Source organism: Mesoplodon bidens, assembly GCF_964165515.1.
Source record: "Mesoplodon bidens genome assembly, chromosome: 2".
In the NCBI taxonomy this organism is placed as follows: Eukaryota; Metazoa; Chordata; class Mammalia; order Artiodactyla; family Ziphiidae; genus Mesoplodon; species Mesoplodon bidens.
The window spans coordinates 60,247,466-60,271,055 of record NC_138177.1 but is presented as its reverse complement, the minus strand read 5'-3'; the positions used below and the strand labels follow the sequence as shown (position 1 = coordinate 60,271,055).

The 23,590-nt window shown below is 33.1% G+C and overlaps 1 protein-coding gene across 8 annotated transcripts in view; it reads left to right on the top strand.

Moving 5' to 3' along the window:
* The window catches only part of CEP170 (centrosomal protein 170), a 137,853-nt gene extending 114,486 nt beyond the window's left edge, over positions 1-23,367 (top strand). For 4 of the 8 annotated variants that reach the window (XM_081254932.1, XM_081254928.1, XM_081254934.1 and 1 more), the window contains 6 exons: positions 9,069-9,246; positions 11,239-11,409; positions 14,983-15,071; positions 18,536-18,629; positions 19,387-19,438; positions 21,046-23,367. In XM_081254932.1, the coding sequence (XP_081111058.1) occupies positions 9,069-9,246; positions 11,239-11,409; positions 14,983-15,071; positions 18,536-18,629; positions 19,387-19,438; positions 21,046-21,335 (874 nt within the window). In that variant the 3' untranslated portion in view covers positions 21,336-23,367. The remainder of the gene's footprint in view (positions 1-9,068; positions 9,247-11,238; positions 11,410-14,982; positions 15,072-18,535; positions 18,630-19,386; positions 19,439-21,045) is intronic. The other 4 variants (XM_081254930.1, XM_081254935.1, XM_081254933.1 and 1 more) reach the window with 3 other exon arrangements.
* Positions 23,368-23,590: the final 223 nt, after the last annotated feature.

Here is a 23,590-nt window from a genome sequence, read left to right as displayed (position 1 = left end):
AAAATATTATTTTGAATGTTAAATAAATGTATTTATAATAACCTTAAGGTTACATAATAGAAAGTAAAATTCATGCTGCGGATGTGATTTTTAATTGATAACATTGTAGTTGAACATTAAAGAGAGGCTCTACTCAAATGCTATAGTAGTTAAGGGTTTTTTAAGTTTGTAAGTATGCCACATGTTACCTAAACATTTTCACTGTGTTCATGCTAAAATCATTTCTGCCTTTAGTTTAAGACCCTAATCTTCAAGTTTTATACTTGACAACATTTATTAAAGAATTTATTTATAATAATTCATAAATGCTTTTTAAAAAAACTTTTATGATGATTTTATGATGTTCATCTTTTGTTTTCTTTACTCTGTGGACTTCTGTGAATTGTTTTTTTCTGGCTCATTAGTTTAATGTTTAGGTTTTTTGGTTTTTTGGGTTTTTTGTCTTTAATGACTATTCACTTGTGATTGCTTTTAGTTCTTAAAGAACATGCCCTTCTAATCTCATTACGCTGCTTAAACATTGTTTTTTGGCCGTATAAATGACAATAATTATTGAAGCATTACAAACCAGTTCTGATTAGAGTACAGGCATATATGTGCTTTGGGACCCATGAATTATTATGGGCCCACAAAACTGTTAGTGAGAGAATCTTGACACTACATTTTTTCTTGTGGTCACAGCTGGAAACAGCAGGCCTTGCTCTTGTCTCATCATTTTCTCCTTCCCATGCAGAAGTCTCACCACGTGAGCTCAAGGGGTACCTAAGGGAACTAGAGTGTTCTGCTTTTTCTTAGGAGGCTTTGCGTTTCAAGCTCTCTACCCCAAACTAGAACACTAAACACCTTCTTCTGGGCCAAACCCACTTCCCTGCCCCTAAACAGAGAAGAATTATGATACAAAGGGGAAAGTGAATAAAGAACTGTCTGTTATATTTTCACTTAGTTTTATTTTGTTAGTATGTGCATTTTATTACCCTTGTCTATGTATATTTTATTATCTATAGTAGTACTCTAAAGCTAGGCTATTTAACCTCTAATGATTTCATGCCTTTTTCCTCCAGTTTCTTAGTAGCATTATGCTAATAAAACTTGCTATTGGGATTTAATTTTTCAAGGTATATTTTTCAGCCATACATCTCAAAGCAAGAGAAAGTTCTTTTTGTTTATTAAGAAATTTAAAAAGGCGGGGGGAGGATAGGAAGTATGCAAGGAAAGAAAGTTAATGTTGATATTTAATGTTCCCGTAAGACGCTGATAAGTTTGCTTAATATGAGGAAATTTATTTTCAAATAACTATGAATCACATACTAAATAGAATGGAGAAATACATAGCTTTATTTCTTTAAATTGGCTACCACTTTCACTTAAGAAAACTCACATGCTGGAGCAATTCCTTTTTTTTTTTTTTTTTTTTTTTTTTTGCGGTACGTGGGCCTCTCACTGTTGCGTTGCGGAGCACAGGCTCCGGACACGCAAGCTCAGCGGCCATGGCTCACGGGCCCAGTCGCTCCGCAGCATGTGGGATCCTCCCGGACCGGGGCACGAACCTGTGTCCCCTGCATTGGCAGGCGGACTGTCAACCACTGCGCCACCAGGGAAGCCCCTGGAGCAATACTTTTTAAAGAGTAATAGGTAAAGATACTTTTATTTGAAAAGCACAATAGTGATTTTAATTTATTACAAAATGTTTTCTGCTTTGTCATATTCTATTTGTTTAGATATTAGAGCTATATTACTAAACCAGCACTTTGTAAGTCTGTACATAGTAATTATTTACCTTTGTTTAAACTTAAAGCACAAAAATTCCATCTGGAATATAAAGAATATAAGCAAAATATAATATATTTAGTCTTTCAATTTGAAGAGGAAACTTTTTTCCAGGTACCCCCAATACATGTGCTTTCAATAGCGCTTGTCCCAGTTTCTCCATTATAACACAGATACAGATTTGCTTCCCTTGGGAATTTCTTAGATTATACCTTTATGAATTTTAGGGTAAACAAAGCTATAATGCCACCTTTGCAGATTATCAAATATAATACATTTAACCTAAAAATTATACTGGAAGATTATATCATTCTCATTTGAATCACAATGCACTTAAAGATATTTCAGTGTTTTAGATTCATTATTACACATTCCACTGTAACATTAAATTTTTTAGGAGAGAGTTCTAGTTAACAATATTTTATTTTAAGGTTTAACAACCAGTTCATTATAGATATGTTATAGGAGAGGATTAAATCATAAAGGCAATATAATATTTTATCCTAATGTTGATTGAAGGTATTATTTGCAAAGGTGAGATCCTCTTGCACCTTTACACCTCTGCAGTTTTGTTTTGAATCAAGTTTTTGTATGTGTAAGTTCTTTATATATATTGTGTATATGCGTGTAATCCCCGTCCACTCAACAAAGAATTCCTAAGCAACTCCTATGAGCAGAATGTAGTGTTTAGCGTGAGTGAACTGTAAAGATGACTTAGACATGGATGTCCTCAGTTCAGAGTCAGAGGAAAGAAGCAAAAGTGTTGTGTGCAGTTGATACAGGCAGAGTGACAGAAGAGGCTTTAAAAAATACGAAGTTTGTCCAAGTATAAGATGTAAAGGTGTATAGTTATTGGATGACCAAATTGAAGATAATATGGAGCCAGCTAAATAATAGGAGACTTTGAATGCCAGCTACAAGGTGTGCGTATTATTTTATGTATGTTGAAACTTTAAGATTTTTGAAAAGGAAGGTAACTTAAGATCTATATTAAAAGAAAGTAACTCTGAAGGGCATTTTGTAGAATTGTTTGAGAGAGAAGAGAGCCTAGAGATAAACTAGTAATCTATTCTAGAAGTTAATGTGCAAGATATTGAAGACCTGAGACAAGATAGTGTTAGTGAGGGTACAAGTGGAGATATGGACGTGTGACAGTTGACAGCGTTTGATGATTGCCAGCATGACTCCATGGTTGTTCAAATGGATATTGGTAAGAATAAGGAAGACAAAAGACAAGAAGGAAGACAAGCTTCGTTTTGGACATACTGACTTTAAGGTACTTAAGGAACAGCCATGTGAAAGCCTATGGCTCTGCAACATAGGAAGCTGATGAGAGCTAGAATCATCATTTTGGAAGTCAAAGACAAAATACTTGAAGCTGTGGTCATAGACGATATTGCCAGGAAATGGTGAGTGAACCTAGAATACTGTTGAACTCAGAGGTATAACCTAAATTACAAGGATGCAGTATAGCTGAATGATCAAAATCGTGGACTCTGGGATCAGGCCTTCTAGATTGAAACCCAGCTCTACCCACAAGGTCTGTATGACCCTTGACAAGTTAAGTAACTGTGCTCTAGTGATCTCATGCATAAAATGGACGTAACAGTAGTGCCAACTTGAGAGTTGACAGACTGATGCACGTACATGACCTAGTGCTTGACATATAGTAAGCTATCAATAAATGTTATATTTAAGTGGAGTGCAGAGAAAGTGTGGTGTGTGTGTATACTCAAATATGATTATATTTAGAACTTAATTGTGAGCTTTCTGTTTTCTTTATGACTCCAGATGTAATTGGAGTTTCAGAATCAATGCTATATTCTTATAATTTATAAAATATTCTATTAGGCTTACCCTATACAAATAGGAAACCTAAGAATCTCAACCAGGGTTTTGTTCACATTTTCAATCCAAACATTATTTTAAAATGTTCTTTTTTACCTGAGAATAATAACACTGATATGTAAGTGGTCTGTTGTTTTTTTTTAATATTGAAATGATTGTTAAATAAATGTATCACAGAGCATCCACCTAATGAGTCCTACTCCCTGATTTGATGGCCTCCAAAGTAAAGTCATCTGACACTTCATGTCAAGAGGGAAAAGGCTTGCATTATTACTAAGTCTTTTACATATAATACTTTTATTAGTGAAATTTAAATAAGAATACCTATCAAATACATTTTTAAAAATTTTAAAATAGAACTATGGTTTATATTTTTCAAGCCTAAATAATATTTTCAATTACAATTACAAATGTATGGTAATCTTAATGATGAAAAACCAAATACTTGTAATTTTAATACATTACTAAAAGCTTTTTAAAATTTTTTTTTGGTAAGAGTCAGGTTAATTTAGTGGCCAGAATTAAGTGGTATGGGGTTCCTTATAATCTATAAAGTAATGTAATGAAACATCTATGCATAGCAATATATTTTAGTTAAAAAAGTCTTTTAATGGCAATACAGTTAAAGGATATACTATATTTGGGGGTATGTGTGGAAGTGAGCTTTAATAATACTAAAGTATTTTTTATTTTGGAGAAAACACCATAGAGATAAAACTTACATTATCAAGGAATAAAGTACATCTGTTCAGTCAGTTTTAAGCTTTATTGGTTCAAAATAGCTGAAGTCCAGGTCCAGCCTGTGTCTGTTTGTTCTGTTGGGCTAGGCCAGATCCAAATAGCAAGGGTAGGAACAAAACATCTGCCCAGAATAACTGTCAAATGACAGTTATTCTTCAGTTTCTGTATAGTTTTTCAGCATTTCCTAGATATTATGCCTTCATCATATTCTCTGACCTGAGGGTACCTTATACTACCTCTTTGCATGTACTTTGGCTATCTCAAATCTTGCTCATTGAATAAGGGCAGTATTTTCCTGTCAGGTGACTTCACATCATCTTCTTTTAACTTGCAGACTTTGTGTCTGGTGGAGATGGCATGGGGTGGTGTGGTGGTGGTTGTTTCTTTAATTTTTCTCATTTATTTAGGAACTGTTTATTGATGGCCAAGAGTGTGCTAAGACCTTCAAAGTTATCTTCTTACCATTACCTCTTCATTACTTGCTCAGTTTATTTGAAGCATATTCATAAGTTTAGAGACTACACTTAAGTAAATATAACTTATCTGTGGTGCTAAGCTCGCATTTAAACTTAGTTTCATTGAAGAAAATGGGAGGTAACTTTTTAAAAATATATATAATTAAATCCCTACCTCTTTTGATGGCCAGAAATAGATTCTACATACTTTATTCCTCTATTTGGGCCAGCCATTAAATTGCTTTGGCTACCCAAAAGAGCTTCCAATTTCAATTCATTACTCTCCCAACCTAAGCCAGTCTTTTGTGGCTCAGATTACCTATTTCTCCCAGTTCTCCATGCTTTCATTAAATGCCCACAATAGATGTGGATTGCCATAATTCTTTCATTAAGGTTTTTTGTAATATTGCATCAAAATGCCATCAACATATAATAAATATAACAGAGTTTCCACCAAAAGAAGAATAAGGTCTTCCTTATCAGTAGGAAACTTGTGAACCTTTCCTGTAGTCTTTAGCTAGGTCAAGTATATGAGTTAATCTTCATGCCTCTTGAGAGCTAAGCTTCTTTGAGTCTTTATTATAAAGTCAGACTCAACATAAGATTTTCTGGAATGACCCTTAAATGTCTCTCCTAAAACTAATTTTATATTTTAATCACTCCTGTCATTTAAAAAGTAGACTAAATTATTTCTTAAAAGCTAAGTAGGGCTTCCCTGGTGGAGCAGTGGTTGAGAGTCTGCCTGCCGATGCAGGGGACACGGGTTTGTGCCCCGATCTGGGAGGATCCCACATGCCACAGATCAGCTGGGCCCGTGAGCCATGGCCGCTGAGCCTGCGCGTCTGGAGCCTGTGCTCCGCAACCGGAGAGGCCACAACAGTGAGAGGCCCGCATACCGCCAAAAAAAATCTAAGTAAAGTTACAGTTATAATCTCTTATCCAGTGTTAAAGTAACAAGAGGTTTGATTTGTTATCATTCGTTTCAATGTTAGGATTCTAAAGCTAGTATACTTCTTTAGTAGCTCATCACTTCCTTTTTTCCAGTAATATCAAAGGCAGTCTCATGCTCATGGTTTATATGTATATCCTTTGAAACTCTATTACATATAAAAACTTTTGAAACTTAATATGCTATTAAAAAGATAAAGCAGATATTTTCCTTTTCAGTTAATTTAAAACCTAAAAGACTGTTAATGTTGGCAATTTAAGTCAGTAAAGTCTGATAGTTTGTTTCTATCATGGTTATTAGGTCACACTTGCAAATATTGCATGTTTAATAGGACATACATTTCACAAGGACTCTCATTTTCAATATTTTAAACTTCCAGTATACCCAAAGTGTATTATTAATATATTTTCCCCTGTTTTTAACCCTTCAGTGAAAAATAACCTTTAATTGATTTAAATAAGAAAAGGGACATTACTGAGATAGTTCACCTGAGAAAATCATAAACTTCATAAAGTATGTCCTCATTAACCCACCTTTTTACAAATAATGCATATTCATTTCTACAAAAGTTTTCAAATTGGATTATTGGTTCTGACACTAAGGTAGACAAAATTAGCATAGATGTTATAGAACTTAACCCTGAAACTATATTTCCTTCCTTAAGGACTGTTAGCCTATCCATATTTTGTAATAAAATAAAATTAAATGTGAAAATTATCCATTTTTCTAAATAGAAGGCTTGAGTTTTTATTGGTATTGCAAAGGAAGCAGATGGAAGCAGAACTCCAGATAAAAGGTCTGTTCATTTTAGAATTTCCTCCTTCAGCAGATTTATAGAGGTGGAGATTGAGAATAAGAACAGGGGTTATAAACTTGGAGATCAAAGAAAGAACACAGGATACAAGAGATATAAAGAACTACATTATTGTAAAATATTCTAATAAATGTAATCTAGAAGTATTAGAGAATTAATTTGTAAACCTAGATTGAACAACGATATGAATAGATCCATACTCTCTGTTGAGTCATAAAACTGTTATTTCTGAAGATATTCATAACTTTGGCTTTTTTTTCTTGATAATTTTATATGTATTTTAGAATGCCTAATACTGGTTTTAGTAGGTGCTAAGATTTTTAAGCAATGCAGATTTAAATTAAGTTAATGGTCTATATTATTCAGTCAGTTTTAAGATAGGAATTGCCATGCAAAGAAACAGCTGGTATATATGCAACATACTTGTAAATTAAAAGAAAGCTTTTTGGATGCCTACTAACTGAACAGTATATGTGGTATATACATTAAGAGTTCATTGTAGTACAGTTTTTACTGTATAACATGTTGACATTGCTGTTGTTTGTGTTTTTTCTAATTAATTCATTACTGCTTTCTACAAATATCAGAAGCTTCATCATACAAATGTCTGCATAAAAAACTTCAAAAATAAAATAGATGGTTAGATAAGTAAAAGTTGTCTATTTCTTATCTCATTAAACTGGGTTATTCTGTTTCTCATCCTAGTTCATTTATTTTAGGAAATTACAAGAGTGGAATATTTTATCTAAGGAAACAGTTTACACCCATTCTCAAAAGAATTATATCAACAGTTAACAAGTTTTTAAAAATTAGATGTAGAATGGTAATATGAGATACAGTGTGACATATAGAAAGATCTGGTTACACCACTTACTGTTTGTGACCTTAACCAAAAAATAGTTTCATAACCTCTCCTGAGGCTGATTTTCCTCATCTACTAAACAAGCTGATCAATACCTCTCTTACATGGTGGTTGTAAGAATTAGAGTTGGTGAATATAAAGCTTCTTTATAATGGTTTTGAGTATAATATAATGGTAAGTATTGGTTTTGATTATTTGAGAATATAATTCTAAGCTTCTGAAGCCAAGGACCCTGTCTGCTTATTCACCATTGCAGCCCTTAGGGCCTACCACAGTGGCCAGATCAGTAAATATTTATTGGTAGATAAAAAGGAATTGACCACAGATTGCTTCTGTTGGGCCATAAGCTTCAACATAGCTTTTCTTTTTAAATCTGTAGTTAAGTTTTTATGCAATTACTGCATTCCTTGAAAGTCTTTCAAGCTCACATTTTGCATAAGTTAAAAAACTGTTACTTTGTGCTTTGGATTTTAGAGTTGGGAATCTTAAAACAGGTACTTTACAAATATTGTCATTCCAAAACCTTCCCTGTGGAAGTAGCCAAATAGAGATCATGTGCAGTGGATGCATAACTTAGTTCAGTTATCACCAATAACAATTATTTAATTCTTCAATCCATGTAGCTAAAAATACAAATAAATGGCTTTATGGAAATAAGCTCTAAACCTGGAATCTGGTCCTGTCTTAGCTACTTCTAAGTTGTGTGGTCATGAGCAAGCCAGTAATTTTCTCCGAAAATGTGTCTTTATTCACAATCAGATAAGTTCTACCTCACAAGCTCTACCTCTACCTTGTGACCCTCAAATGACATATTGTGTACTGTGAAGTATGGTATGTGGTGTAAAGTGCCATGCTGTGTCACAGTTCCTCACCTTGGTACCGTATACCCCTTGGGCCGTCTGGGGAAGCTTAGGGAGCTCTTCTCAGAAGAATGTTTCTAAATGCATAAACGTAAAATACTTAGAATGACAAAGAAATGCAATTATATTGAAATACAGTTATCAAAATATTTTTAAAGGTATATAGTAATATATGGTTCTCTGTTAACATACTAAATGGAATGTTATTGCTGTGGGTTTAATGAACTGCAGTAATTTTGAAATAGTGATGACTAAGTGTTTTGAGGTACTTGTAGCAACTATAATGTGATTACTTTTGCTGACAAAAATCAGCAGTATTGCTAATACCACTGTTGTTTATTGCTTGTATTTAAAATGGAAAGAAATGCTAAGTTTCAGTTAGGAGAGTAGTGAAAATAAAGTTGTAATTGCTTTTCTCATTCAAGTTCATGGACTCCTTGAATTCTGTTCACCACCCCCAAGTTTAATAACTCCTGTATAGTCATTAACATTAACAGTGTATTTTTAAAAGACATATCACTACTTCAGGTGTTTAACATGTATTTTTCAAAGTGACAGCTTGTAGATGATGTGCAATTTAGTTTTATTAATATTTGGAATTAAAGTTTAAGACTTTGAGTATCAAATAGTTAATAGCATGTCCAAAAATTCTTAAGTTTTGAGTACAAATCTTTAACTAAATATACAACTTATGTAACTGATTCTATCAAAATGATTGTTTCTAGACCTGTTATTTGAAAGTATTAAACTTCTTTTCTAAAATTATTGCCAGGATCAGCCAAGATCTTGCTCTCATTGCTCGGGAAATCAACGATGTAGCAGGAGAGATAGATTCAGTGACTTCATCAGGCACTGCCCCTAGTACCACAGTAAGCACTGCTGCCACCACCCCTGGCTCTGCCATAGACACTAGAGAAGAGGTAGGAGATCTTCATGGAGAAATGCATAAGGTTCTTTCTTTTCTTTATTTCTTTTGCTTTTAGCTTTTTGCTTAGTTTATTTTAGTTATGTCCACCCTTCCTATTTGCATGAAGCTCTGCATTTTCCAACTTTGCTTTAACAAGTTTCTTTTATGTTTTTATAACAAAACTAGTAAAGGCTAACATTTTGTCTACTATTAACATGAAGCTATAAAATGATTTAAAATAAGCACTTTGTAAAATATGAAAATAAACGGTATCTGAAAAGCAAACCCAAATTTGGTAAATGTATAAATAATAAATAGTTGTATAAAGTTTTTGTAAATTTTACATAGCTTCTTAACTAGGAGTTATCTCTAGTAGCAAAGAAAGAGAAAAATTCTACAGTTTTCACGACTTAAAATAATTCTGTTGATGAATATACACATGCATATGTATACACAAAGATTCTTCAAAAATTGAAATATACCTACACACACTCAAATATGTGTATCCAGTTTTGAAACACTCTTGTGAACTCTGCAATGTAAGTTAGCATATATAGACTATTGCCCTTCCAAAACCAGGGCCTCCTGCCCTCCCACTCCAGGGGGCACCATGTACATACATGGCTCAAGAAGGTGCCTTTAACATATAATATAAAAATAACGTAGTCTGGCCATGTTGGCTCTCTTGATTTGGTGCAGAGCTACAAACAAAAGATTGGCATTTTGAAAAATGAATTATAGTTTTATTAGGACAAAGCCACACTAATTTGTTTAATTATCATCTGGCTGTTTTATTCTACAACGTCAGAACTGAGTAGTCGGACAGAAGCTGTATGGCTGCAAAGCCTAAAATATTTATTATCTGGCCCTTTACAGAAAAAATTTGCCAGCCCCTAATATTGATGATTCATTCCACTCCCTTAATTTTATAAAGTAATGTTCTCAATAGTAGCCAAAAATGGCTAGCCTCTTTGACAAATTTAATTCTGGTAAACTGTACTACTAAAATTTTCTTCAGTTGCTTTTTGTCACCTTTGTAATCTTATTCTTTAATGGTCATTTTTTTGGTTGTTTTTTTCCCCCTTTATGTGTTGTCTAATTTGGTAAATGATGTTTCATCAACCTGTGTAGAGTTTTGTTACCACAGTGATCAATTGTAATTGTATATAAAAATCATTCTTATTGGTGAAAAACAAAAGAATCCTCTTGGTGGCAAGACATACACAATTCTTCTGGTACACTTTAAATGATGAAAATATTATTTTCACAGCTGTCTAACTAAATTTTACCTAACATGATGTACCTTCACTCAGACCCAGTAAAATTTTTCAAACATTTCATTGAGTAGACTTCCACTTTTTCCTTTTGGCTTTATTTCTTATTATTGTACTAGAGTTTATTCCTTCTTCAGTAAACCTGAGCTACTTTGTACCGTATGTGTATAATTTGCACTGTAGATGGCAGTATATCATTTGTACTGGAATATGTCATTTCTGTAACATTGCTAAAAGTTTATCTAAGACCAAAAAATACTTTGTGAATTAAAAAAACTTTTTTTCTTTTGTAACCTTAATTATAATTTGCAATTTATTTATCTGTGAAGAAATTTGGCACCTGGATTTGGGGAGAAAAAAAGGAAAAAACAAGATAGGAAACTAAAAGAAAAAGAAAGATTATTTTACACGGGCAAGGCAATGTGAGTAAAATGAACTCCTTGTCCATCTACATGGCTCAGTTTTTTCTATTTACCATCTGTGTTTTCCATTTAGGGGAAACTTTATCCATGGAAGACTCAAATTTAACATAGTTACATATTTTGGATTTTGAAAATAAAATCGATGTAGATGAACATTTATTTTATAAAGCAGACACCTTTGAAGTGCTTATAAAAAGAAAGTAATTGGTTTATTGAAGATTTCATGCTTCTATTACTACCTGAGAATGGAATGACTTCTAATTATAAAAACTATAATGCCAATACCTATGTTTTTCCAAATTACTCTGTGCTCATAAGGATTTGCTTTTGTCCTATTAGTTAGTTGATCGTGTTTTTGATGAAAGCCTCAACTTCCGGAAGATCCCTCCATTAGTTCATTCTAAAACACCAGAAGGAAACAACTGTCGGTCTAGTGATCCAAGACCTCAACCAACAGAGCCTCCTGATCACTTAACAATTACAAGGCGGAGAACCTGGAGCAGGGATGAAGTGAGTAAACCATAAACTTTAACAAATGGCAGAGGAGGCATGCCCCATTGGTGGGAAAAAGATGAGAATTATTCAATATATAGGGCTGGGGGAAAAAAGTGCTTGTCCTTATGGGTAGAATGGAATTTCATCCTGACATCACATCAAATACAAATAATTAACTCCAAATGAATTTAGTTCCTAAAGGTCAAAAGCAGAACTTTAAAATTTTTTAGTAAAATGTAGGTAAATATCTTTCAACATTGCAGTAGGGAATGATTTCTTAAAAGACACAAAAAGTTTTGACTTTAATAAAAGATTGGTAAATTTGAGTATGTTAAAGGACTATGTGAAACATACAGGCAACAAGGGATTAGTATACAGAATATATCAGAACTCCTACAATCAATTTAAAAAGGCAAAAACATCCCAGTAGAAAAATCTGCAAATAACATGCACAGCATTTCACTGAAAGTACCCAAGGCCTATGAAGAGATGTTCAACTTCATGAGTGTTCAGAGAAATACTTTTCAAGACTACAGTGAGATTATTTTATACTCATTCAATTGGCAACAAATAAAAAAGTCTTAAAATATTAAATGTTGGAGAAGATGTGGATACATAAGATTTCTTATTGTTGCTAGTGAGGTTAAATTGGTCCAGTCACTTTGGCAAACAGTTTGACATTATTTCCTAAAGTTGAGCATAAACATAGTCCATTATCTAGTAGTTTTGCTGCTAGTGCATACCCTTTCCCATTGAGAGCAAAAGGATATTTATAATAGCGGTGTGGACAGTAACAAAACTTGGAAACAATCTAAGTGTTTCTTCAGATATATGAAGAAAATTGAATGTATTAACTGGTATGTGCACAAATTGAACAATTTATGGAGTAATCAAGACAAATGAACTACAGCAACATGCCACAATGTGGATGAATTTTAGCAATAAAACATTTAATGAAAAAAGTAATTCTCAAAAGATTGTATATAATGTGTTTTGTCACAAATTAATAAAATAAAAATATATACTTAGGACAGAAATAGATCTAACAAATTATATAAAAAGGAAAGCAAGGGAATGATAAATGGGATTCAGGACATTGTTTACCTTGGGCGGAGGGAGACAGGGAGCTGCGATGGAAAAAACCTAGAGGTAGATTATAGCAGTTAGCTGTTTCTTTATAACAGACCACAAAAATCTCAGTGGCATAAAGCAATAGGCATTTATTTATCACACACCTGTGGGTTAACTGGTGGTACTGCTCAGCTGGACAATTAAAAGTTGTAGGTTGAGTTCAGGTTTGCTCCATGTGTCTCTCTTGTTGCTAGGACCACATCTGTGGATCACTGGATATACGGAACTGGAGGTAAAAGTTAGTGTATAAGAATATATATGTTTGCAGTAGTACAGAGTAGAAAATAATCTACCTGATGGAGAAGCACTGTAGCTAGTTCCATAACTGCAATTATAATATGCTAGATGGTTTTAGAACACACTTTCTTTGTCCTGATAGTTGATAAGTTGTACTTGGTTTCAGGGGAAGGGCCCATTCTCTAATCTTATTCATACTTACTTGTCCTGAGGTCTAGGAAGATAAATTCCTCCAAATGTAATAAAACTATAGAAGTTTATATTTTTAAAGAGAATGGAAACATTTAGATTGATAGTTATCTCATAGTTGATAATCAGAAAAAATTTTAATACATTGTGATACTGAACTCTATGACGTAGAAAAGAGAGATATCCTTTCTATGTCATAATCTACCTTAGACTATCCTGCCCTTTCTCACTCCTTCCTAATTAATATATGTCTTCTACTCTTATTTGGCCTTTTTTCTCAAGGCTCACAAAATACCATTATGCTTATTTAGCCTTTCATTGTCTTTATGTTGCTTTTCACACCCTAAGTTACCTTTTATCCCTCACTAAATTCAAATACTTATCATACTCAAGTTCTGGTTTTCCATGATACTTTCCTTATTAATGCCACCGCTCACTGAACTCCCTTTCATTAAAGTTCGTAAAGCAGTGAATCACAATTAGTACTTATTTACATTGTTTTTATAAAAATATTTAATAATATTTCCTGTATGTTGTTGTTATCTCCCCTACCAGTGTTTAAAGCATCTTAACATCCAAGGCCATATCTTATTTTCTGGGTTTTTTTTTTACAGAGTCTAGATAATAGTTCTGACAATGTAAGGAACTGATTTTAGAACCCATATCTAGTCCCAAGTTCAGTCCTTCTTCTAGCATTCCACACTAGCTGTGCCTTTCATGGTTTAGCTCTTGGCAAACTACAGGATGCAGGCCAAATTCAGCCTACCACCTGGTTTTGTAAATAAAGTCTTATTATGACACAGCTGCTTTTGCTATAATGTAGCTGCTTTTGCTATAATGAGATGCATAGTTGTGACAGAGACCATATGGCCCCAGTCTTCACTCTCTGGCCCTTTACAGAAGTTTGCTAACCCTTGGTTTTGCCCATAAAGTTCAACTGGGGTGTTAACACCCCCATCATTAAAACTTACTATTTTGAGTAAATTTTTAAAAATTATCTTTCCCACTGTGGAGAACAAGGATTATAATTTTCTTGATCTCTGTGTGCATATCATTTGGTGAATATTTGCCTACTATTTAATACTAGGAGACATGCCTTGAGTTTGGCTCAAGTACTCAGTGTAGTTGAAGGTGATATAACTGTTATCATTTTGAATTTAATTCCACCAAAGGGATATCCTAAAACTAGAGCATTATGGGAGGGTTATTAACCAAAGGACTAAATTAATGAAATAAACATCAATTAACAGAAACTTATATGGGAATAAAGTCTCCAAATTCAATCACTGATTGAATGATTTTTTGACTGCACATTATTTGTCCAGCACTGTTTTGATGCCCTCACAACTGAGTGCAGAAGGCAGCCAAGTAAGCAGGTAATTACAATTCACTGGGATAAGTGTAAGAAGGGAAATATAGGATGTGATACTGTGGGAACCCGTAGGAAAGGCACTTGAGAAAATTCAGAGAAGGGTTCTTAGAGATATTGCCATGCAATTTAAGTCCTGAAGGATGGAAGAGGTGTTGGACACTCGAAAACTGGGTCTAGTTGAGAGGGCTAGGGGATGATGAGAGATGACAATGTACATACTTCATGGAGGGAATTGAGGAATAGAAAATTCAATACAACACCGTCCCTATACACAAGATTCTGGCTAGCGAAGGGGTCAGACACTGAAAGATAATAAATTACTTACATTTTCCCATTTATGATCATTTGAATAGGAAGCATGAGGGACAGGATCATGATAGTAATTGAAGATTAGATAATATGGATTGTTTTATGAAAGTTATATGATAAAAATAACATGGAAACTTGACAAGTTATTTAACAAAAAAAACTCCTTTGTTAATATTTACTTTTCTTTCTCAATTTAGTTACACATTACTCTAATTAGATTTTTCATTGATCTTTATTAAAATTAGCATAAATATTGAATGCTCCTAAATGTAGTGAGTTGTGACTAGTATTCTTGGTGGTTATCCAATAGAGCAGTACTATTTTAATGTCCTTTTCTTTTCATGTTTCAGGTCATGGGAGATAATCTGCTGCTGTCATCCGTCTTTCAGTTTTCTAGGAAGATAAGACAGTCCATAGATAAGACAGCTGGAAAGATCAGGTATTGTTGTATTACTCAAACATCCTTGCTTCTGTTACCATCTGTTCCACTTTCTGCAAGCCTGCTACCACAGCTTCTGGGAACTCATGAAGTCAATGGTACTGAACCCTACTGCTGCCACTAGCATGTTCTTTCCTTTTTAGATATTATAGCTATATGCTAGACAGCACGAAGGGGACCAAAAGAGAACAGATGTCCCAAATAATCAGCCCCTTGGTAATTGAGAGCTAACAGCTGTAATCACTTAGATTAATTTTATTAATAATCAGAAAAAATTACTCTTCCACAAAATAATAGTAAGTATTTGAAATTAACAGAATTTTAGGGCATCTTTTATGAGACCTCAAACTTTAGGTACAGCTTCCTCATCAGTAAGGAGAACAAAATGAGTACTCTTGCAAGACTCAGAAAGTTTATGTAAAAAGGCCGTAGATAGTCAAAAACTAGATTTTCTAATGCCTTTGCTATTTATTTATGTTGAATCACAATAATTTTTTCAGTGTCTGACCCCTTCGCTAGCCAGAATCTTGTGTATAGGGACGGTGTTGTATTGAATTTTCTATTCCTCAATTCCCTCCATGAAGTATGTACATTGTCATCTCTCATCATCCCCTAGCCCTCTCAACTAGACCCAGTTTTCGAGTGTCCAACACCTCTTCCATCCTTCAGGACTTAAATTGCATGGCAATATCTCTAAGAACCCTTCTCTGAATTTTCTCAAGTGCCTTTCCTACGGGTTCCCACAGTATCACATCCTATATTTCCCTTCTTACACTTATCCCAGTGAATTGTAATTACCTGCTTACTTGGCTGCCTTCTGCACTCAGTTGTGAGGGCATCAAAACAGTGCTGGACAAATAATGTGCAGTCAAAAAATCATTCAATCAGTGATTGAATTTGGAGACTTTATTCCCATATAAGTTTCTGTTAATTGATGTTTATTTCATTAATTTAGTCCTTTGGTTAATAACCCTCCCATAATGCTCTAGTTTTAGGATATCCCTTTGGTGGAATTAAATTCAAAATGATAACAGTTATATCACCTTCAACTACACTGAGTACTTGAGCCAAACTCAAGGCATGTCTCCTAGTATTAAATAGTAGGCATATGATTGGGCCCTAAACGTTTGTTAATTCATGTGTAATAACTAATTGATTAAGCTGACTTTTTTTTTTCCTACAAATTTCAGTTGGGCTTTACGCCAGGAAAGGGAGAGCTTCATTTGTCTCTGGGCATATACTTGATTAGTAAATCATAGGAGAATGGTTTGTCATGTGAAGGAGAGCTCTCTTACTTGTGGCAGATGATGGGATCAGCAAACTTGGGAGTGATGTAGTCATTAAAGGAACACATACACAATACCCCACCTAAGATGATGTTAGAGCACTAATGACTTAATCACTGAGTGCGATTAAAATGAAAATAATGCACTCATTTATAAGCCCAATCAGAAATTAGAAAATGGTGTTATTTATGAAGAGCCTGCAACTAATGTAATTTCTCTAAATCAGTTATAAACCTGAAAATGTGCACATTTTTAATTTAGAAAGATCCAGTGAAAATATATTGTTATTATACCTTTTACTTCTTTGTAACATGATTTTAATAATAAAAATATTTTTTAAATAATAAAATAAATTTTAATAATAAAAAGGGGTGATTGGACTTAGATGGATTAGAAGTTGTGAACAGTAAAATACAGAGGGTAAAGCAAAATAATGAAATTAAGACAAATCACATGTAGGTGGCAAAGACAGCTGCCTGCTCAAATAAATGAGCTAGAATGTAAGTTCCGTGAGAGTAGGGGTCTTTGTCTAAACATACAGTGACTAGAATGTACAATATTTGTTACTATTTGTTGATGAATGATTATTAAATTATTACTCTCTAGGAAATTAAGCTTCTTTAAAACTCATAGCTATATGTGAAAATTGGTAAGGGTAAACTTATCAATAAAGACATATTGTCTTTAAGTTTTTTATCCCTTCAGTGGCTTAGAACTCTGGGGACATTTGTGTGTGTGTGTGTGTGAGTTAGGAACCTCAGGTGACAATTCTAAGACATTTTCAGCAAAGGTGAAATATGTGTGGTTTAACAATTTGAAAAAGCACAAGCATTATACTCAGTAACCACCTTCTGACAAAATTCACTGAATTTTCAGTGTGGCTAAGCACAGACTTTTTATATTGTATGAGTCCATTGTAATTCTAAGTTGGTCCATGAAATAGTCATTGTTTTCTTACTTTCACCAATCCTAATGCTGTAAGGACTCTTTTATAGAGCACATAATAATTTCTTATGCCTTAATATCATAGTCATTAGGATAACAGCTCTTAGATAGCTGGCAAGGATGTTTAGTCTTTTGGGTGTAGAAATTTTAACAGTAGATCAGAAGAATATTCTTATATAGGATTCTGGAACAATTGTTGCCTTTTTAAGTATGGTTATTTTTAATTGTTGATGTTTCAGACTTGATTAGATGTTTATGAATTTCATGTTTTTAAATAAGTTGAACCTAGCACATTGAACTTTGAAGAAATACAAATAAAAATATAATTTAGTTTACTACTTAAATACTGATCAGCTTCTAATAATAATACTTTACTTTCTGGTACAGTGTTGGTTTTTACATAAGGCAGTTAAACTAGATTTCCAAGCCCAATGACGAAATTCAAATGGAAACTAAAAAGGTACCTAGTATTTACAGCTCTCTAAAGCTGCCGAATCATGTCTTCTAGATTGAAGAGAGAAGCATACCACATTTGAAAGACAAGTCAAAATTTTGTGGTCCTTTATTTTATAAATTAAGATACTTGAAATTAATTTTGAACATAAGGATCTTTATTAGCAATTGTTTTTGTCAAAAGGAGAGTGTCCTAACTCTTAATAATAGGTTATTATGTACAAATATACTAACAAGAATTAGGATTTTTAAAGAAAAGCAGCATAAGTACTCTAGCTTTCAACCTTTGAAATAATGTACATGCTTTGCTCAATCAATATGAAGCCTTTTCCTATTTAAAGAGGTCTTAACAGACACAGTTGTTTATACCTAATTCAACCTGTTTTCATCTTATATTTATACTGCGTATGTTCTATATGAACGAAGTTGTGTTTTTGTTACAAAAGGTAGTTATATGGTTAATTACAAGTATTAGATAAAGTTTTGGGGTTATTCATCTACATTTGTTTTATATTTGGTTTTCAGTAAAGAATGAGATAAGTACTAAAGGGTTTATGTGTGTATTCATAACCAGTCAGTTACTTTATTAGTACAAATCTCTCACATAAATGAGTTTATTGGTAATGTTGGCTCAGTATTTAATTCACAGTTCATGTTAACACTTAGTGTTTTTTTTTAATTCTTGTGTAGCTTTGAAAAGATACATTGCTTTTGTATTATCATTAAAAATGTGATGTTTTTAAAATATGAAAAGTAAAATGCTTATTTTTTTATTTATAGAATATTATTTAAAGACAAAGATCGGAATTGGGATGAAATAGAAAGCAAGTTAAGAGCGGAAAGTGAAGTCCCTATTGTGAAAACCTCAAGCATGGTATGATCATTTTTCTTGAATATTAAAACATTTTTTAAAAGTATGGTTTTGTTTTCAGGGAATGATATGCTTATTTTTAAACTGTTGATTGACATTTATAAAAGAAGATATAAGTGCACAAATTTGGGGAATTTTATGCCTTCAATTGTCTCTCACAGGGATTTAAAATGTTGACTGCTTCAAAGTTGCAGAGGGTATGGAGGAACCTTTTATGTTTCTCACTGTTATACACTCTTGTTCTTGTAATAATTATATGTTATAAATGAGCAATTTTGAAATAGGAGCCAAACTCAAATATAAGTTGACATGAGTCATTTCTATTTACTTAATAGATTGCTTGTCTCCTCCTCAAGAATTTTTACAGATTTTTATTGTTCAGGAAGTCATCCTAAAACCGAGGTTGCAGTTTATACATTTTCCAAAGTAAATCCTTAAGCACTTTTACAAAGTTGTTGCAAGAGTGATCAATACAAGTTTTTCAGAATCTTTGCTTATTATTATTATTATTATCTTGAACTTTTCATCTTCTGTCATTATCTCATTGAAAAAAAATCTGTTTCAACATTAAAGATTTTAAAATTTGAATCTTGTTTACTGGATATCATGAATCATTTCATATCCTGTTGCTACAGATGTGGTGTCATGTCAATAATATTAAGGATTCCAAATAAGATTAGTGTGAGGTTCATTGCTTATCAAATCAAATAAAAATGTTTTAATTAAAGTAAGCTAAGTTTTGTCATTGCTTTCCCTACAGGAGATTTCTTCTATCTTACAGGAGCTAAAAAGAGTTGAAAAGCAGCTACAAGGTAAATTTACTACTGATTAAGTGTAAAGAGCTAACAGTTTGGGACAAGTACATTCTAAGTGGTATTTCTAAAATATTATTAAGTATTAGAACACTGTTTGATTAAGTGTAATGATGTATGGATAAAGATATAACGTTCTACATATTCAAATTACTCATAAAAAGAAAGTATTAAAACCAGTATAAATAATTAAAAATATAATAAAGTTACATTCTAGGCACATAGGCTAGAAGTTATAATTCATAGTATTATATATAGTATCTATTATTTATATATAAATAATAGTATATGAAAAGTATATAAAATATTAAAATGTGTATATGCAGCTGAAAATGCTTATTGACAATTAGCATTGTTTACTTGATTTGATAATTCTTAAATTATATATATGGTATAACCCAAATGAACTTATGTTATAATATAAATAATAATCATTTGGATAAACCACAAGAAATGAGTGCATATTGGACACAGGGACCAGAAGGAGGAGGTAGAGAAGAAAAAGAAAGAGACTGGGGGCCTCCTGAACTTCAACAGGGACATTGTTTTTGGTGTATGTCAGATCTTTAATTATGCATTTATGCCTATGTATGTCTTGACCTAGAAGTCCCCAGTGGTACAACAAGCAGATTCCAGAGTTAGTTGCTAATTCTACTGTCTTTGTTGATTGAATTATCAGAGGCATGATATGTTGGTCCTACTAAGTGATTCTTAACCTTTTTTCAGCCTCAGCACACCTAAGGGTATAGTATAACCCCCATGAGGCAAAGTGGCTTGTTTACATGATTTTTAGCTGGTAGGAGGGAGTATGCTTTTAAAAGGACCTCTTAAATAATTCTTGTATCTATGGTGCTTCTTTCTCCCAACTCCCCACTCTACCCAATGCCAAGTTGAAAATCACTGTCCAAGATTTTCCCTTGTCCACGCAAGGATCTTTTGGATTGAAAGCTGGTTTTTATCTGGCCCTTCCCATGAGGTAGCAAGGTCTATTTGGCCTGCTGGGGCTGCCACGGGATATTAGTATCTGGGCTATGAGGGGAACTTTATGGCCCACTGGTACATATATACTTGTACATGGCTAATACCCTAGCACTCTCACCAGGATGAAGGACAACATGCTGTGGTAGCATTCATAGTGTGCTGATATGCTGATATTACTTCGGCCTCCTCAACTTTCAGGTTACTCTGAACCGCATTTTAGCAACCAATCTCCAATTATCTGAGTAATAAATAAGGCCAGGAGTGTTTCTTTAAATCGTAACCAATGTTTTCATCATCCTCTTATATTGATTAAAGCATATTTCAAAAAGATCTTTCCTGAATTCCATATCTCCAAATCCTAGTCCTTCAGCAGGCTCAGATGCCCATAAGTAGCCTACTCAAGGGACCATAGAAAGCTTTTAGGTTTTTATAATCCACAATATAGATCAGCCCCAGAATTCCTGAAAGTGGGGTTTAAAATATAGAATTCAAAGGATTAGCCAAATTTAAGCTCATATAAGCATCAGTAATTGAAATATTATCAAAGTCATAAGCAATATTCATATCCAGATTTAACTGTATCTACAATTATATCTTTTTCCCTCTATTTCTTTTTTTTCTTTCAGCAATTAATGCTATGATTGACCCAGATGGAACTCTGGAAGCTCTAAACAACATGGGATTTCCCAGTGCTATCTTGCCATCTCCATCAAAACAGAAGTCCAGTCCTGTGAATAACCACAGCAGCCCCGGTCAGACACCGACACTTTGCCAACCAGAAGCTAGGGTTCTTCATCCTGCTGCTGTTTCAGTCTCAGCTGAATTTGAGAATGCCGAATCTGAGGCTGATTTCAGTATACATTTCAATAGGTTCAACCCTGATGGGGAAGAGGAAGATGTTACAGTACATGAATGACTTTCTCTTGCTTGTTAGAAATAATTACCTGTGGAATGACTAGGAATATTGGAAGCAGCATAGTGTTGATTTATACAAAATAAGAACGCTTGGTCAACTACAATCTTGTTATCTCTGTCTTCTTAATTTTATTTATTTTTTATCTATAATGTGGAGTCATAGTAATCCTTTCAAACCATTTAGGTAACCATTTGATGCACATAGAGGAAAAATCAGATTGTGACAGTTTCACATTTTGTGGTTTTATGATTTTCAAATTGAATTAGATAATTGCATCCTTTCCCTTCATAGATCTTTGTTTTTTTTCTTTAAGCCATGCTGTGACCTACAAGCAAACTAAATACCCAACATTTCTGACCCCCATGTATCCTGTGCCAAGCTGCTCCCTGAAATGGACTTCCTCTTCATCTGTACAGATTTGTTAAACACTTATATTTGCTTCTTAAATAATAGGATTTATATTAGTATTCATTACCATTGGATACAATGACATATTACTCTCCACAGTCAAACTGACCTTTCAAAACAGTCCTTCTTGTGTTCTAAAATTTTCCAACATATATGTGATTTATATAACTTTGTTGCTGCGTAAATTTTCTTGGGGTTTATGGAGATGAACTATTATGTTTGCACTAAGATTTGCTGGGAGTGGTAGGTGGACATATCTGTATGTCAGTAAGGACTAACCATCTTTTTTTTTTTTTTTTGTATATAGGATATTGATAACTGTATTTGTTTTAACCCCACAGTGTTTTACTCCACTTTCAAAAAGATAAATTTGGCACTTTTTACCATTTTTTTTAAATGAAATTAAGATTTTGTCTCATTTTAGGGCAAACAATTAGAAGGATTAAACTAGACAGATAGTTTAGGTGGAGTATATTTTTAAAACTAAGAACATGTATATTGGTCCTGTGTTACCAAGTTTATATGTGACAGTTGAAAAAAATTTTCCCTTGAAATGATCATGAAGTTAAAATTTTTGGCATTAGGAAACTTGGAGAACCAGTAGTCATAAGATTAGTGGATAGTTTCATTCCCAAGCGATGAGTTGCTTCTGTGTGTTTCCCTGTAGGACCCAGTAGTAAATCCTGTCTCAGTCGTGTACATTTATAAGGACCCTGCAAGGCGACAACAACCAAGGCTTTGGGCCTGTGCTAAACAGGAAGCTTATGAAAAGTATCTTCTATAAACTTGTTTTTTCTCCTTCCAGTAAGTTCACATTTGGATAAGTTTAAAAAGAAAGTACTTATCTTTATGTTTCCAGAACACTATAATTTGGGTGTATCTTATTAATTCAGTTAAATATTATTAGTAGACCTTGACCCCATCAGTCTATAAAGGTTAAAACTGCAACTTTTGCAACTTTTATGAAATACTCTTTAATATTTCAGCAATAATCCTGTGCTACATTTGTTTTTAAGAAAGTAGCTCTGTTCACTTCAAAACTTTACAGGATTTTTAAAAATCCTGTACTGTTGGGCCAGTTAAAGATGCAAAAAAACTGTTTTGTAGAGATGTAAAAACAAAAGTCTGTTGTATAATGGATCTCATATTTTTCTTTAAATTAAAAAAAAAGGGTAAATGGACTGTTTTCCTTGTAAACCTAAATTCCCAATTCTGTCTAATAAAGGAAGACTGAAAAAATGATTTTAAAGAGCGTGAATGGAAAGATACAATTGCTTTGAAGAAATAAGTGAAACATTAAAACAGGGTCAATCCATTTGAAGAAAATACAACAAAGTAATCACCATTGTTTCCTCTTTGTTTAATGTTTGAGTACTGATTATATCAACATGGAAGTAGAAGGTAAGGAGTTGTTTAGGAAAATATTAGCATCTATTCTACTTACATTATCATTTAAGTGTTTACACAGTTTTGTTCAATTACAAACATTTGGCCTTTTACTATGTTATTTTTATTTTGTATGAATACATTATTCTCCTTATTTATTTTTGTTACCTTTATTACTTATGTTATTTTGTTATGCATTTACAGCTCCATTTTTAAATAAAGTGTTTCTGGAACTTTATGCAGTTGATTGTACATTTTATTTCTTCTACCATCTGGATTGCTAATACTTCATCAATTTATATAATAATTGTATATCATTTTCCAAGGTTTAGCAAAAGAAGAAATTCTTCAGTTTTAATTAATATGTGATAACTGTAAAACTTAATACTATTTTGGACTAAAGAAGAAAATATTCTCTTAGCAAATTATAGCAAATTTAATTCTCTTAGCTTAATACGCTA